The sequence below is a fragment of the Ochotona princeps genome, chromosome 10 (genome assembly GCF_030435755.1).
Source record: "Ochotona princeps isolate mOchPri1 chromosome 10, mOchPri1.hap1, whole genome shotgun sequence".
Classification (NCBI taxonomy): Eukaryota; Metazoa; Chordata; class Mammalia; order Lagomorpha; family Ochotonidae; genus Ochotona; species Ochotona princeps.
This window is the reverse complement of record NC_080841.1, coordinates 54,007,319-54,022,759: the sequence shown is the minus strand read 5'-3', so window position 1 is coordinate 54,022,759 and position 15,441 is coordinate 54,007,319. Positions and strand designations below refer to the sequence as shown.

Below are 15,441 nucleotides of genomic sequence, written 5' to 3'. Positions count from 1 at the left end.
TCTGGGGAGTAGGAGAGAATCCAAAGAAGAATGCTTTGTGATACATCAGCATTTATCAAAAACTCCACAACCATCAAGTGTCCCTGGCACATGATCATGCACATTCATTTAATTATCATGTGTGGCCGTTTAGGATGTAGGAAGAACTGAGTAACCTCAACCCACACCTGTGGCCTGCAAAACCCAAGACACTGACTACTGGGTCATTACAAAAAGAGCTAGCCACCTTTGGTTTCAGATTATCAAAGACTTTTTTGTTTTTGCTGAGATGCCTGACCAGTAGCATATACTTTGGGCTTGTCTAGACAATCTTACAAGGCATAAGGAGAGACAGGGCGGCGGTTAGGACCTGAGAAAGCAGTGTGCATGCTTGACGAACACAGGCAACGACAGGGAGGTCACCAACTAGAGCAGCTGAGCTGCCCTTCCATGTCCAGTCTCTCAGAGCATCGAGAAACACATGTGCGTCCCTTGGTGGAGTGGAGAATGATTTGGGTTTCATTTTAATAGCCATAAACCAATTTCCGGTTGATGACTCACAACCACAGGCCTTGACCTTTGGCTTCCCTGTGCATCTAGAACATACTTGCTGTGCCTAAATCTTGATCCTTAAACAATGGACTACTCTAGATTTTCTCAGTGAAGTCTGATAAAGTGCAATCTCCAGAACAATGTCTGTCTGTCTGGGAACAGCCAGTACTGCAGGCGAAGGTTCCAGCCCTTTGCTTTGGGAAGGCTTGGGCAACAACCAGGACAGACAGCAGCTGGGCTCTCTTAGTTGTGCCAGCCAACAGGCAGTGCTTACTGGAATGAGTGGCAAGTATGGAGTCTTGTTCTGCAGGGCTATTTAAGCCAGTCACGGGTTCCCACTAGAGAAGTCAGCTTGTCTCCTCTACATCCTGAGAAGGAAGGACAAGTGGGATGCTTATTGGCCAAGCTTTCACGAGAGAAACTTCCTTATGGGATGGCATTTCTGTCCTCTGGGGGTTGGGGACAAAATGGAGACATGTAAAAATATGAATGCATGTGCTTGATAGGGGTGTCAGGTGGTCTGCAACCACTATGATTGCACAGTAGTAACTGAGGCTCCACTGAGGCAGGTGAACAACTCATCGAGCCTCAGGACAGTGGCCATGGGCAATGCTGGCCTGTAACCTCAGCTTTGCAGAGACCACACAGCCTTCACTCCGTGTAGAACCTCCTTGCTATACGTTGTGTTTCAGATCTGTCTTGTTTTTGAGAGTCCCTGATAACTAACAATAACAAACAATCTTCCTTTGAAGGACAAGTGAATAGTTTGTTTTGAAAGAATAACAACAGAATATATTTTTAGGTTAAAAAAAATTTTGGGGGGGTGCAAACTCACCTGGAAAAATCTCCCTTTGCCTCCTGTAAGAAAAAAAAATTTCAACATGAGTAAAACACATCAATCCAGAGTTAGGCACTTTACCATAATTCTAGAACCAAGGCAACTCCTCCCCCAAACAAGGCAAGTTCAACTTCCTATTGTTATCCTACTGTCTTCCTATTGGCTGCAGGAATATAATTCAGGAGGATTGTGTGTATTTGACACACAAATATCAGAAATGAAATTAAACTTTTGAAAGTTAGTTATAAAAGAAGAAAGTGATCCTTAATGGCAAAACGCAAGATTCTACCTCCAGGCTGTGGTCTAACTTGCTCCTGGTTGAGAATTCTGAATCTGTACAAGCACTTGGACAAGAGCTCTCTATTGCTTGTGTTGTTTTTTGTTTTGTTGTGGATTATGGAGTATTTCCCAACCACACCAATGACTCCAGGGAATCCAGCAAGAGGTCTCCAACATAGTAGTTTTGCTCCATAACCATTTGTTGGAGGAACTGACTAGTGATATGAATTCAACACAACTTGCCATCAGTACACCTAATACTGTGTAACATTACCCCTACCCTCTCTTGTTTTTTTGTATAAATGAACACCCTTTTCTCTTTGTTTCTAGGGGTCATGAAGGTGCCGCTTGGATAATTAACTCTAGCCATTCTCTTGACTCTCTTCATAATGCTGGGAAGGCACCACACTGGAGGGAAACAGGGCCATTTCTCCCAGGGGCAGGTCACACACAACCTGTCTTTACCACAGACTGTGGTCTCAAAATTCCGTAGTATGAGAATGCCCTATTGACTGCCATGGTATCGGTGTTCCTGGGAGCACTTCTCAACCCATGGCTAGAAAATGTTAGGATGACAAATGATGGAGATGGCTATGGGCCAGGCATGGAAAAGTCACACTTCCTCTTCCATCTGTCTGTGTCTGAGATACAGAGATGAGGAGGCAGCAACTTACCTGCAAAATATAGGAAGCTAATTCAAACACCACTTCACTGTCGACATCAATAAGCTCCTGGAAGGGAAAACCAGCAAGGAAGGTAAGTTTGTACCTGCATAACAATGCCTCTGGTCTCCCTGGTCCAGGCAGCCCCCAGACTCTCAGATCTTCTTAGGACATCTATGGTCCCTGAAGTCATTGTTGTGGATTCCCTGGCCTCCAGGGCTGACTTGACACACTTGCTATGGCTCTTGGCCAGACTGGTTGTGGGCCTCCATCATCATCTCCATCATCTTTTGATAAGAAGGAGTGGGCTAGTTCCCAGATGTCAACATACTTGATACATTTGTCAATCATATTGACCATTAGAGTGTGGTTACTGGATAACCGACTGCACTTTACTTCAGAACTAGCAGGGGGGTTTTATTGAAAGAAATGACATAATAGGATTGGGACTCCTTCAAGAATTAAAATCAAAATTAAAAATACAGTTCCTAGTTTTACTGGCCACGTTTCTTTCATATCCTCAGGAGTTCAATGTAGTTCATGGCTGCAACCTGGTCCGTGCAGAGTATTTCTACCATGGCAGACAATTCTCTTGATCAGCACTGGTACAAAGCCCAGGTTTTAAAATGCTGCTGCCTTGTTAGTGCTTTTCCCCATATTTAATTGTAATCTGGGGAAAATGGCCACCAAAGAACATGGTTTCTGAAAAAAAGAAATCCAATATATGTGCATATTTCCCCCAAATATGTATAGTTCATGACTTTTCTTTAAACAGATTTGTTGAGTTCTAATCAAAATGCCCCAAACTCTGCATGTCTAATGCATACAGGTTGATGCGCTTGCAGGTGCACACATCCCTAACACTGTCATCATAATAAGTATATCTGCTACCTCCAGAAATTTGTGTCGTGTGTGTGTGTGTGTGTGTGTGAGAGAGAGATATGCTTCACACCATCCGTCCTATTCACAGGTTCACATGTGTGCAGCCCTACACTCTAACCTGCTCAGACTGCAGGGACAGGGGAAGCCAGGATCCCTCAGCAGGCAAGAGCAATAAATTCATTTATGTTATGCTACATTTTTGTTGTCAGCCCTAAGCATAACTGCTTGTCTCTAGAAGGGTACTTAAAAAATTTCATGGAAAAATGGAATTAAAAGTTTAGGGACTGACACATTGGCTTATTAGGCTAACCCTTCACTTGGCAACTCCGGGATGCCACAATGGTACCGATTCACGTTTCAGGGGCTCTACTTTTAATCCAGCTCCCTGTTAATGTTCTGGGAGATAAGAGGATGGCCCAAGTCCTTGGGACCTTGTACCCACATGAGAGACCTAGAATGGCTCAGCTCTGGCCATTGTGGCCATCTGGGGAGTGAACCAGTGGATGGAAGATCTCTTTCTCTCTCTCTCTGCCCTCTATAAGTCTTGCCTTTCAAATAAAAATAAATAAATCCTAAAAATGCTAAGTTTATATTGCTGCAAACATTTTTGAAGTCCATGCACAGCAGGGGGGTCTTTGAAAGTCCATGCAAATAATGCATGTTATTAAAAAATGCATGGATTTTGGAATACTTTTAAAGACTTTTTCGTTTATTTGAAAGGCAAAGTGAGAGAGAGGAAGAGAGAGAGAGCGCAAGCGAGAGCACAAAAGACACATCTTCCATCTGTTGGTTCACTCCCACAAATGACTGCAACAGCCAGGTCTGGGTGAGGCTATGGCCAGGAGCCAGGAACTTCATCTGGGTCTCTCACCTGTGTGGGAAGAGTTCAAGTTCGTGGGCCAAACCTATTGCCTTCCCAAATGCATGAGCAGAAAGCAGGATCAGCAGTGGAACAGCCAGGGTTGGAATCAGCACTCAAGGGTCATCAGTGTCACAGCTGGTGGCAGCTTAACCCTTGAAGCCACAATGCTGCCTTAAGATTACAAACATGGGCCCAGCGGCGTGGCCTAGCGGCTAAAGTCCTCGCCTTGAAAGCCCCGGGATCCCATATGGGCACCGGTTCTAATCCCGGCAGCTCCACTTCCCATCCAGCTCCCTGCTTGTGGCCTGGGAAAGCAGTCGAGGATGGCCCAATGCACTGGGACCCTGCACCCGTGTGGGAGACCCGGAAGAGGTTCCAGGTTCCTGGCTTTGGATCGGTGTGCATCGGCCCGTTGCAGCTCACTTGGGGAGTGAATCATCGGACGCAAGATCTTCCTCTCTGTCTCTCCTCCTCTCTCTGTATATCTGACTTTGTAATAAAAATAAATCTTAAAAAAAAAAAAGATTACAAACATTTTTCACCAACGAAACGTACCTTTATTTTCATTTTTTTGTGAATTCTCTGGAATACCCCCATATTTTTCTTTCCCTAATTTTCACTGCATCCTATAGTGAGTGAATGCATAACAGAATGAGCCAGGGGAGATTTAGAGCCCAGCGATTCCAACCCTGATTGTACTGAGAGGAGACATCCAGACACACAAAGAGACTTGTCCAATGTCAAGAGCTTCCTTGGCAGTCATGGGACTGGAAACAAATCCCCAACTTCTACATGTCTAGGTCTCAGCTAAAACAATCTCAGTACACAAGCCAAGTTAACTTAAAGAGAAAAAGCTTTCCACCAGACTGATAAGCTGTGCTTGAATCCACAGAGCCTGTGATTGCGGGACCCTGTGATTTTCAGCAGTACAAGCTGGCATGTCTACATCGCTGAGGGAGGACATCTTTCAGACTTTTTCTGGCCTGGGTATCCCAAAGGTGGGCAATTATACTTCCTCATGCAGGCACCTGAGAAGCGGGAGCCAGCCGAGGTCCCAACAGTATATGGGAGAACAGGGACCGCCCTTCTTTAAGTGTGACCAGCTCGCAGAGCTCTGGCGTAGCTGAAATTGATACTGGTTGCCGATGCTGGGATGGGGAAGAATGTTTGGAATTGCAGTTGTGGGATTAGCAGGTCCCACTGGAACATAAATCACTAAACAGTGGACGAATGATTTCACAGAAACCCTGTCCAGGATTTCCACAATGGCTCTTTTCTATTCTCACCATACTGATTTCCATTCCCACCAATGGGCTTCCTGGATGCTTTCCTAGGTCCCTGGTGGAGTACTGGAATGGGTTCACTCCTCTGTCAAACATCGACTCCTATGAGGCAGTACATGGTCAGTGGAAGCTAATAGTTAACACCCTGCAAGGTGTGCAACTAAAACCCAACCATCAGAAACAACCATTCAGTGTGAACAAAACTCTTGGTTGACCAATTTATTCAACTGTTGGAAGAAAATGTCTATATCTGGGATGGGGAGTGGTGGGGAGGGAACAGGGGTGAGGCCAAAGGACAACGTCTTTATTTCACATAGCCCATGTGAAACAATCCTGGAGGGATTGTTGGTGAATATTTAACTCCAACACACTACTAGCCGCAGCAAAACAACCACCAATGCACCATTAAATGTCTAACCTGTTATATGGCAACTCTGAGCACAGCTGTCCTTGGGGTAAGTGGGTACTAGCACCTTTAATTGGGGTGAATTTCTACCTTCACTGAGCCTGACCATCGCCCTGGCAAGGTAGTAAAAAGAGTGAGAGGAAAAAGAATGAATGAATGAAGTGTCCCTGCCACTGCACACACTGTCAACTCTGCTGCAAGCGAGCTGCATCACCATGCCTCAGCATTCCTGCTTGTTATTCAGTGAGTTCAAGAGTCTGCTCGCAGGCTGGCCTCTGAGTCATCAACTTGGCGACATCAAGGAGGAGCCTTGGAGACACACACCAGGTTAACAATGAAGACACGCTCCTATTCCTCAAGACAAAAGCACTCACATCCTGCGAGTGTGTGGCCAAGTCCCATGCATTTCTTGTTCGTAATGTGGTTGCTTCCTTTTTTTTTTAATTGGAAGGTTCCACCTTGACAGAACACAGTGTCCAGTTCTCTGAATAGCCTTCCCAGAGGAGGACACCCATTCCTAAATATGTTTCCTCCGCACCTTGGTCACAAACCTCCTCTGCATTGCCCATCGTCACCGTGGTGACAGAAATGTGTTGGATCATGTGGCAGTCCATGACACCTTTCTGCACTCCTTCCTGCTTCATTTGAGCAATTATAGCTCTACTCACTCACCAGCATATTTTAATTTTCTGCACCTTGCATAGATAGCCTTTCTGTAGAAATCAAGGGAGATCAGCAGACGAACAGGAAGTGTGAATTAAAAGCAGGTCTGAACCCACAATGGGGACCCCCCCCCATCCTGCCACCCATGGCTGGAACTGCAAGGGTCCTTGCTGGAGGGAACAGAGCACTGCATCAGACACAGACACATGGAATTTCCCATCAATCCCTGGGAACATCAACAATTGGACACCCAGATCTGAACGTTGCAGTGCCCAGGGAGCTTCAAGTGCCTCAACCTTTTATTTTTTATTTTTATTTTATTGCAAAGGTAAAGAGAGTCAGAGAAACACATATGCATACACAGGGAGAGAGAGAAAAAAAGAGAATCCACTACTGTTGGCTTACCCCAAATGTCCACAACAGCTGAGCCTTGGCCGGCCCATGTAGGTGGCAGCAATGTAAGCATTTGAGGCATCCTCTGCTGCCTTCACAGGGTGCACTTTAGCAGGAAGCTGCATTGAAAGCGGAGCTAGGAGGAACCAGGCACTCTGAGACGTGGGCTTCCCAAGCAGCACTGTAACAGTGTGCCTCTTAAAGCACACTGAGTGGACAAATCAGGACCAACACACAACTGGGGAAGTTCTCTTCCACAGAAGATAGGGATCAACACACACAGGAAGAAGTACAGGAAAGAAACAGAGAATATTGTGATGATTGTACTATCAATGTGGTAAGGGAAGCTATTATGTTCCTAAGACAATGATAAAATAATACAAGAAAAGAAATGTACAAACATGTCAGCAAAGATTAAAAACCCCATTGAAGAAATTAAAGATAATGCTGACAAAATCTCCCAGAAAGCAGAATAAACAGGCAGAGATGGAAAACTGTAAAGACACAAGATACAAAAGCAACAAGAGGGCCAGCCCTGTGGTGCAGTGAGTTAAGCTGCCCTCTGCAAGGTCAGCACCCCATATGGGTGCTCGTTCGAGTCCAGCTACTCCATATACAATCCAGTTCCCTGCTAATGTGCCTTGGAAAGTGGCACCTTGGAAAGTGGCCACTGTACCCACATGGGAGACCTGGAAGAAGCTGCTGACCCTTGGTGTCAGCTTGGCCCAGCTCTGGCCCTTGTGGGCTCTTGTGGGCTAGAATCAGCAGAGAGCAGACTCTAATTCTCTCATTAATTTTGCCTTTCAAGTAAGTAAATAAAATCTTAAAAAAAAAAAAAAAGGAAGCAGTAGGAGGCTGTGCCCAGATTCACAGGGGTTCCACAAAGTCAGGGTAGGGAGAAGAGGAGAGACGATATCAGAGATAGAGCAAAGGAGGATACAGGGTTCTGGAGAGAAAAGAGCCATGGAACACACAGCATCATACTCGACGTGTCCCCGCCCTCAGACTCCCTGTCCTGTAGGTCTAGATGGACAGGCAGAGTGTGAAGGCTGGAGGAGCGCTCTGCTGCAGATGGACAGGCAGCCACCTGCAGGGAACAGGTCCGTGGGCTTGTCCAGCACGTCACCCTGGACGTTCTCAAAGCAATCTTCATTCTGAGCAGAAAGGAAAGTGTAGGATGAAGACTCTCCCAGCTACGCAACCACCCAACCATGCTGCTTCCCCCAGCTGCTTTCTCTGGGTTTCCTGGAGGATGTTCTCTAGAACAATGGTGTAAAGTAAACAAACCAGGTGGACTCTGGGTCCAGAAGATATAGGGATTCATAGAAAGCTGGGACAGGGAAGACCCAGATGGGGAAGGTGTGGGGGGGCAGTGCTCTTGGATGGCAGCAGGGATGGGGGAAGGCTTCTAGAGGGAAGAGCAGCAGCAGCAGTAGCAGCCAGGAAAAAACCGGAGAGGAACTGATGGATTATCCAGTATGCCTGAAAACGTACATTGCTATGCACTTGGGAGTTTTTAGACATAGAAGCTAAACAAATAAAAGCAAGGCGATTATTCCCTTTAGGCAAAACAGCTGGCTGCCTGAGAAAGGAATCACAGGTGTAGCGTACCAGTAGCGTTCGTCATAATAACGTCCTGTGGACGACCATGCTATCATACAGAAAGAATGGGGAAAGGGAAAGTGTGTGTGGTTTTATGGCACTTCGTAATCATTGCCTACGGCTGCAGGAACTCAATAAATCTAAAAAAGAAAAAATCTTAAAAGTGTATCATCTTGTGTCAATTATTTAGAAAAACAGGGGGCAGATTTAGAGGAAACAGCTCTAACTGTTGAAAGTGGCAGAGCCTGGGCAACAGGTGGTGGGCTGAGCCTTCTGGAATTAGCTGACCTTTATGCATGATACATTACATTGGTAAGGATGAATAGTAATACTTCTTAATGTGAATAAAAGGGGACTTGGAAGCATCAGCCACAGGCAACCTGCACTCCTGTGAACACTGGATCCCAGGCCCTGTGAGGGACCATACTTCTAATAAAGAGGGGAGGGCTAATGTTAATCTCCATGCCGGGTTCACAAAGCCTCCTTCCAGGCCACAACCTGCACCAGGACCAGCCCCACCCTTGGGTGCCATGGGCACCCTTGGCAGCATGGGCAGAAAGAAAAAAGTTGGGGTCAAGTCGAAGAGCTGGGTCTGAATCCAAGCTGCTAAGAATGCATAGCCCGTGTCTTGCTGAGCCTGCCCAGGAGGCTTGCCCTGCAGTACCCCTGTCCACTCAGCAGAAAGTGGAGCTTGCAGACACTGCAGAAGGAGCCCACAGGTACTGCGTGTGCTCAGAGGCACCAGGGTCTGTCCAATAGCACAAGCCAAACTCCAGATCACCCTGTGGCACCATCTCCCCACACGACCTCCCACTCCCGTAAAAGGCCACACACCTGCCTGCTCAACCACTGCCAGCGCCTCTGTCTGTCTTGGCCATCTACCCTCTCTGAACATCAGCTTCCTCCTCTGGAAAGCTAATGACACCTGTTCTGCTTCACTGGGAGGTTGAGAGGCTCAAGCAGGTGACAGAACCTTAGGTGAACCTTAAAGGTCAAGCTGTGCAAATGAAAACACTCCCTTTCATTCCCACATTGCCACCTGAAGCTTCAGAGGATATCTTTGGTTCATTTGCGGTCCCTTGAGTACAGATTTTGAGAGGGAGAAAGCTGGAATTCTGGAAGGACTTTTTCCATCCCCAGTTCAGCAGGCAGCTCATGCTGTCAGCTCCAGCTCACCTCCACCTGGGGAATCTGTAACATTTTGTTCTGTGGATTTACTCTCTTCCTTATTTTCTACAAATCCCAGGGTTCTAGATGCCCATGAGGTCCATCTCTATTTCAACACTAACCATCTCAGCAGAAAATGTTTCCCCTCCCTTAACTCCCATGCCTGTGTAAAACCCAAGGCCCTGGCAGCTCTTGCACGATTTGATGATGTCACCATCCAGCTGTTCATTTTGCTGCCCAAGTCTGCCACCTAGTGGACAGGGCTCACTTTGTCTGAACTTGTCCAAAGCACTTCCACAGCCATGAAAAACCACCACCTGCAGATCCCCTTTCAATCTGTGGGGTATGCAAGACTGGTTCCATTATTTCCACTTAATAAAGAGAAAATGAGGGCTTTGGGGAAGGAAGTAATTTTCCAGTATCTGGAATTTCACTTAGTGACTTTTCCCTTCATTCAGTAAAAATAAAAAAAATACTCCTGGGAGGGTGCTCTGGGTCCAGGCCCAGTTTGCTTCCTGGCTCAGGCAACTGCCATCAAATGATATCCTGGGGAATGTGATCACTGCCAGGCCCCCACCCCACATCATTCTGAAGTTCGGCACTGGAGAAAGTCTACCATGTAATGGATGTGCTCGTGTGTGTCCAGAAGGGAAGGTAGTGGTTCACAGAACATGCCAGCTCTTTTGTATGCATGTGTGTGTGTCCAAGTGTGATCGTATGTGTGTGTATATGCATGTATGTGAGTATGTGCACGTGTGTGCATGCACAAATGTGTGAGAGTACATGGTGGCTGCTCAGGAGTGAAGGACAGGGGAATGGGGAATTAGTCTTACACAGACGCAAGGTTTCAGATGTGTAAGGTTAAGAGAGTTCTGGAGACGGACGGTGGTGATGGCGGCATGACAAAGTGACTGTGCTGAATGCCAATGAACTGCAATCCGAAGATGATGCCAGTGGTAAATTTCTGGCTACTCTGCCACAATCTTTTTTTGAAAAGAAGAGAACTGTCACACTTAAACTATTAGCAGAATTTCCACTTGGTAAGTCACAAAAATGGTTACTATCTGTATTGGTTTTAAGATGTTTGCTCACACTTGCAACACCTAGGCTGACTGATACACCTGTTTACTCATCATGGTTTTCACTTTGCCTCTTAAAACTAGGCTAAAAAGCACCTCCATGGAACCAGCAATAGATGGGATTGGGAGGAGCCACGTTACTGAGCTGACCCCTTCTGCTTCATAAAGTTTCCATATACCCACTTTCATCAACTTCCACATGGCTTGTCATTCTTCAAGTCACCTGGTGGCCCAATTTGGCACTTCCAGCTTCAGGTGATAGTACCAGATTTCAACATGAGCCAGGACAGGAAGATAAAAGTCTTACCTTGTAGATACAGGACTTGGCATTCAGAAAGAAGAGCTCAATGGTGGCATTGTCCTTCAGGTAGGAGATGCTCTCTATGTAGAACCTGAAAAACAGAAAGTGACCATGAGCCACAAGGCCAGCGGGCCTGGAAAGCAAAGGTCCTCTCCAGCTGTATGACTTGGGGTGGAGCATGGGACTCCTAATCCTAAAGCGAGGGAAGAGAAAGACCTCATCCATGATCTTCCTATGATCCCTGTTGGGATTAACAGTCTTCTCCACAGGCAAAGACCCTAGCCCGCTCTCCATCTGTAGGAGTCAACTCCAATGGGACCATCTGCACTCTTCGTTCAGTTGGCGTTTTTTTTTTCCAGATCATTTCTTCTGCTTGATCAAATCAGGGGAGGAGGGGCACATTTCTCTTTGAAACGACTACCACGTGTCTTCCTGAAAGCAGTGAGGTTGATTTCCGCATGGAGAGCTTTGCAAAGAACAGTGTTATGATGCCATAGTAATGAGCCAAGTAACAATTGGATTTCTATCCACTTGCAGCTTGCGAATTTTTTTTTCAAGATCAAACACACTGATATTATTTACATTTATATTATATGTGCCTTTACACATTGACTTTGGGGATAATTAAATTCCCGAATCAGATAATGTAGCTGTACTGTCTTGGGACGGACTATACAAAGAGAGGGAGAGTTGGTACAGCCGGTGGGGGGGGGGGGGTCATGGGGATGATGGAAACACAACATCCTGCAGGGGAAGCTTCCTTCTCAGCAGGTGGATGCAAACACCCTTAGCTGGATCAGGGGGACATGGGACACTTGGCTCCTGTAAACTATGGGGACCCAGAGGGGGTGCTGAAGGTCAAGAAAGTGAGATGGAAAGAAACAAGTACAGTCTTCTGGAACAGTGTCCCCACCTGATGTGGTTAGGATCCCCTGGGGGGCAGGGCAGTGCAGGGGGGCAAGAAAAGCTCTGGGAAAAGCTCTGAGGTCTTCCTGACTCTAGGAGCAGACAGTATGACTTGGGCAATGGTTGTTTTTTTTTAATCTTTAAAAAAATTACACACACTGGTATTTACGTATTGGGGAACAAATTCAAACAACTTTAACTTACTGGTGAAAACAAGCAGCCACCATTGCCTGAGTCAAAATGTATCTGCAGGCTAAGTTAAGCTTGCAGTCTCCCACACTGCAATCTCTTATTATTTATCTTTTTTTTTGGATGCTATTAATGGAACACAGATTCATTTCAATTTGTTCATGAATTTGGAGATACTCAGTGATTAATTATCTCAATCAACAGATAATAGTGCTACAATTACCATCATGTCAGGGCCTGCAAAATTTCCAGAGATCAAAAAATTTCTCTCTCTCCTCTTTGCTGAGCCTGGGCGTGATGGGGCTGGCTGGCCATAATCCATGCCCACGGCACCACCGTAGCACCCGTCCCCTGATTTTGGAGCAGGTGTTTTGGGTCATAGAGACCTCCATAAAAAATCTGCAATATCTCAGAGAAACCCTAATAGTATAAAAATTTGGCTTTCTGATAGCAGACATTGAAAAGTAGAAGCCAATTATACCTCTCAAAGCAAAGTCATTTAACGCTGATTCCATTTTAAAACATCTCCATCTATATATCTTGTACAGTGACCCTTTAACAAGAGGTAGCCAGAATAACAACACAAAAATGGGAGAGGAAGAAACGGTGTGGGCAGAGAAGCAGCAAGAGAACAGGGAGGGGAGTGGGAGGGAGCTACACAGGGTAAAGACCGACGGTATTGCTTCAAGATGGTGTTATTCGCAAATCTGCAGATTTGTACTCCAAGGTGTTCTGAAGGTGCTGGGGTGGCTGTCAGTCTCAGGGCCTCCTGCTCTGCTTCTGGGACTAGGTCCAGGAGAGGCTCTGGTCCCACAACTGTCCGTGCTAACAGTGAGAGGAGGCCATGGCCGCTGGGTGATGGGTGCCACAGGAACTTCCTGTGTAGCTAGGCTCCCCCTCCCAGGCTGCCAGCTCCTTGAGAGCAGAGGCCTTGCTTGCTTTTCTATCACAAGCATGAATGCTGTGGTTGGCACAGACATGAGCTTGGCAAGTATCTGTGAAGAATTTTGACTTTCCACTTTCTTTCTTCCAACTGCCCCTTGATCATAGTCACCACCCCCTATATATTTTTTTTCAGATTCATTTACTTGAAAGTGGAGTGACAGAGAGGAGAAAGACAGACACAGATCTGCTATACAATGACCAAATGCATTAAATGACAGCAATGGTCTGGGCTGGGCCAGGTTGAAGCCAGAAGCCAGAGAGTCCATGAAGGTCTCCCCCATGGGAGGTCATCGTCTGTTGCGTCAGCAAGGAGCTGGGTCCAAAGCACAGCAGCCAGACCTCAAGCTGTGCTCACACAGGAAGCTGGTGTTGTAGGTGAGGGCTAACTCACTATGCCGTGATGGCAGGGTGATGCAAGAGGCAGATGAATGAAAGTGGAGTCTCAGATGTCTTCTATGGGTCACATGGGTTTTATACTCCTTCTAACTCGCCATTCTTAACCTGCCCCATCCTCTGAGAGTTGACATGGAGAGTTAGGATAACACAGTCTTGTTTCCCTTGTATCCGACCATGGACAATTACCAGGGCCCCTGAGTCTGCCAGCAGCCCCAGTCTCAATCTGCATGGGCCCTTGCAGCTGGATTTGCAAAGCATCACCACCTGTCTTAGAACAGAGGAATAAAGGCATGGAGGGTCCCCATCTCAGCCCCGGTCTTCTAGACAGTGTCTCTTCAGAAAATGCAGCACTTTCTCTCCTTCTCAAAAAACATCTCGCTAATAATAGAAAGCCAACAGCCCGCCCAGGAGAGGGGTGTGTGTGTGTGTGTGTGTGTGACCCTGAGGAAGTGGAAGTGGTGGAAGAAGCAACAAACACATTCCAAGACAAGAAAAACACACGCGAGCTGGTGACACAAGCTGGCAGGCAGCTTCCCGTTAGCCTTTGTCACCGAGACAACAGCCGGGAAACCCGTGCCCTCCCAGCCTGCGTGCGCTGGGACGTGGGTGTGAACTCATGTTGAACTTGCCATCCGTGCCAGGGAACTGCCAAGGCACACATGCCTGCAGAGAAGCAATCCTGTGACGTTTCCACATTCACACTCCCGTGCTAAGCACCCGAAGAAACCCCAGGGGGAAGGCGGGGGAAATGACTGTGGATGACTTGGATTTGAGAGTTTCATTTTTTTTTTAAAAAAAAAGTCCATTCTCGCTCTATTTACGAGCACCTGGACACCTGGTCCTCCTCCTGCTCGCCAGTAGGTGGCGATGTTGCATTTCCTTGATCACCAACACGGAAAAGGCTCCATTCACAAAGACAATTCTGGGTCTCGGGGTGAACTCCTATTTAGATTCACAGGGTGTGTGCTTGGGTAATTATCAGTCTGTTCTGTCTTAGCTAAGTCTTCACGGTGTATTGATGTCTAGCGCCTTGGTGACTCTGGATGGTGTGCCCTTCCCAGGACTGGCCAGGTTTTCAGAGAGTGAACTACTGTGACCAAAACATGGCCACAACACACCTCTCTTGGCTCCCGCACCCAGGGCCGTGGTACATGTATGAGAAAAGCAGGGGCAGCCCCGATTCCACTTAGGCCGCTGAAACCATTCAAGCCAGCTAACATCAAGCCTGCTTATCCATCCCAGGCTGCAAAGCTACAATGCAATCTCTGGCTATACTTCCCCTCTGCCCATGGCCCCCTGAACAACATGGTGTGGCTGTCTCCTACTGCTGGGAACCAGGAACCAAGTAGCAAGCTATCTTCTTAACAGCAGTCTTCTGATCTGTTGGCTGTGCCACACCTCATTAACAATCAATCAAAGTTACATTTTAAAACAGGGTCTTCAGGGACAAGCTGTGGCGTAGTGCGTAAAGCCTCCACCTGTGGCGCTGGAAACCCATATGGGAGCGCTGGCCTGAGTCCCAGCTTCTCCACTGGTCTGAGTCCCAGCTTCTCCACTTCCAATCCAGTTCCCTGCTTATGGTCTGGGAAAAAAGCAGAGGATAGCCCAAGCCATTGGGAGTCTGCACCATGTGGGAGACCTGGAAGAGGCTCCTGGCTCCCAGCTGTCGACTGGCTCTGCTCTGGCTGTTGTAGCCACTTGGGGAGTGAACCTGTTTCTCCTCTACCTCATCCTCTACTTATGACTTTCCAAACAAAATAAATCTTACAAACAAATGAGACCAAACAAGGTTTTCAAAACACTGAACAGGACCGAATCTTAGGATTTCTTTTAGAGTGGAAAGGAACAGCTGAATGGGGGTGGGTAACCTTGTTTCTTGCAGCGGCTGTTTGGAGGATTTGTAGCATTATTCGCAGGACATGCAAAATAATTAATAAAAAATGAATGCCTGCTACAGTTTTATTGGATTTCAGATCCTGCCTGCGGTTGCTTTGGCGGGGCTGGATCACATGACTTTACGAGCCTCATTGCCCACTGCCAGACGGTCCCCACGCCCA

The 15,441-nt window shown here is 46.9% G+C and overlaps 1 protein-coding gene across 8 annotated transcripts in view; it reads right to left on the bottom strand.

Moving 5' to 3' along the window:
- The window catches only part of FRMD4A (FERM domain containing 4A), a 571,779-nt gene that overhangs the window by 95,346 nt on the left and 460,992 nt on the right, over positions 1 to 15,441 (bottom strand). For all 8 annotated transcript variants that reach the window (XR_009246201.1, XR_009246200.1, XR_009246202.1 and 5 more), the window contains 3 exons: positions 10,955 to 11,039; positions 2,323 to 2,379; positions 1,367 to 1,389 (listed from right to left, as the gene is read on the bottom strand). Coding sequence is in view for 5 of the 8 variants with exons in the window: in XM_012931059.2 (XP_012786513.2) it covers positions 1,367 to 1,389; positions 2,323 to 2,379; positions 10,955 to 11,039 (165 nt within the window). In the remaining 3 variants the exon portion in view is untranslated. The remainder of the gene's footprint in view (positions 1 to 1,366; positions 1,390 to 2,322; positions 2,380 to 10,954; positions 11,040 to 15,441) is intronic.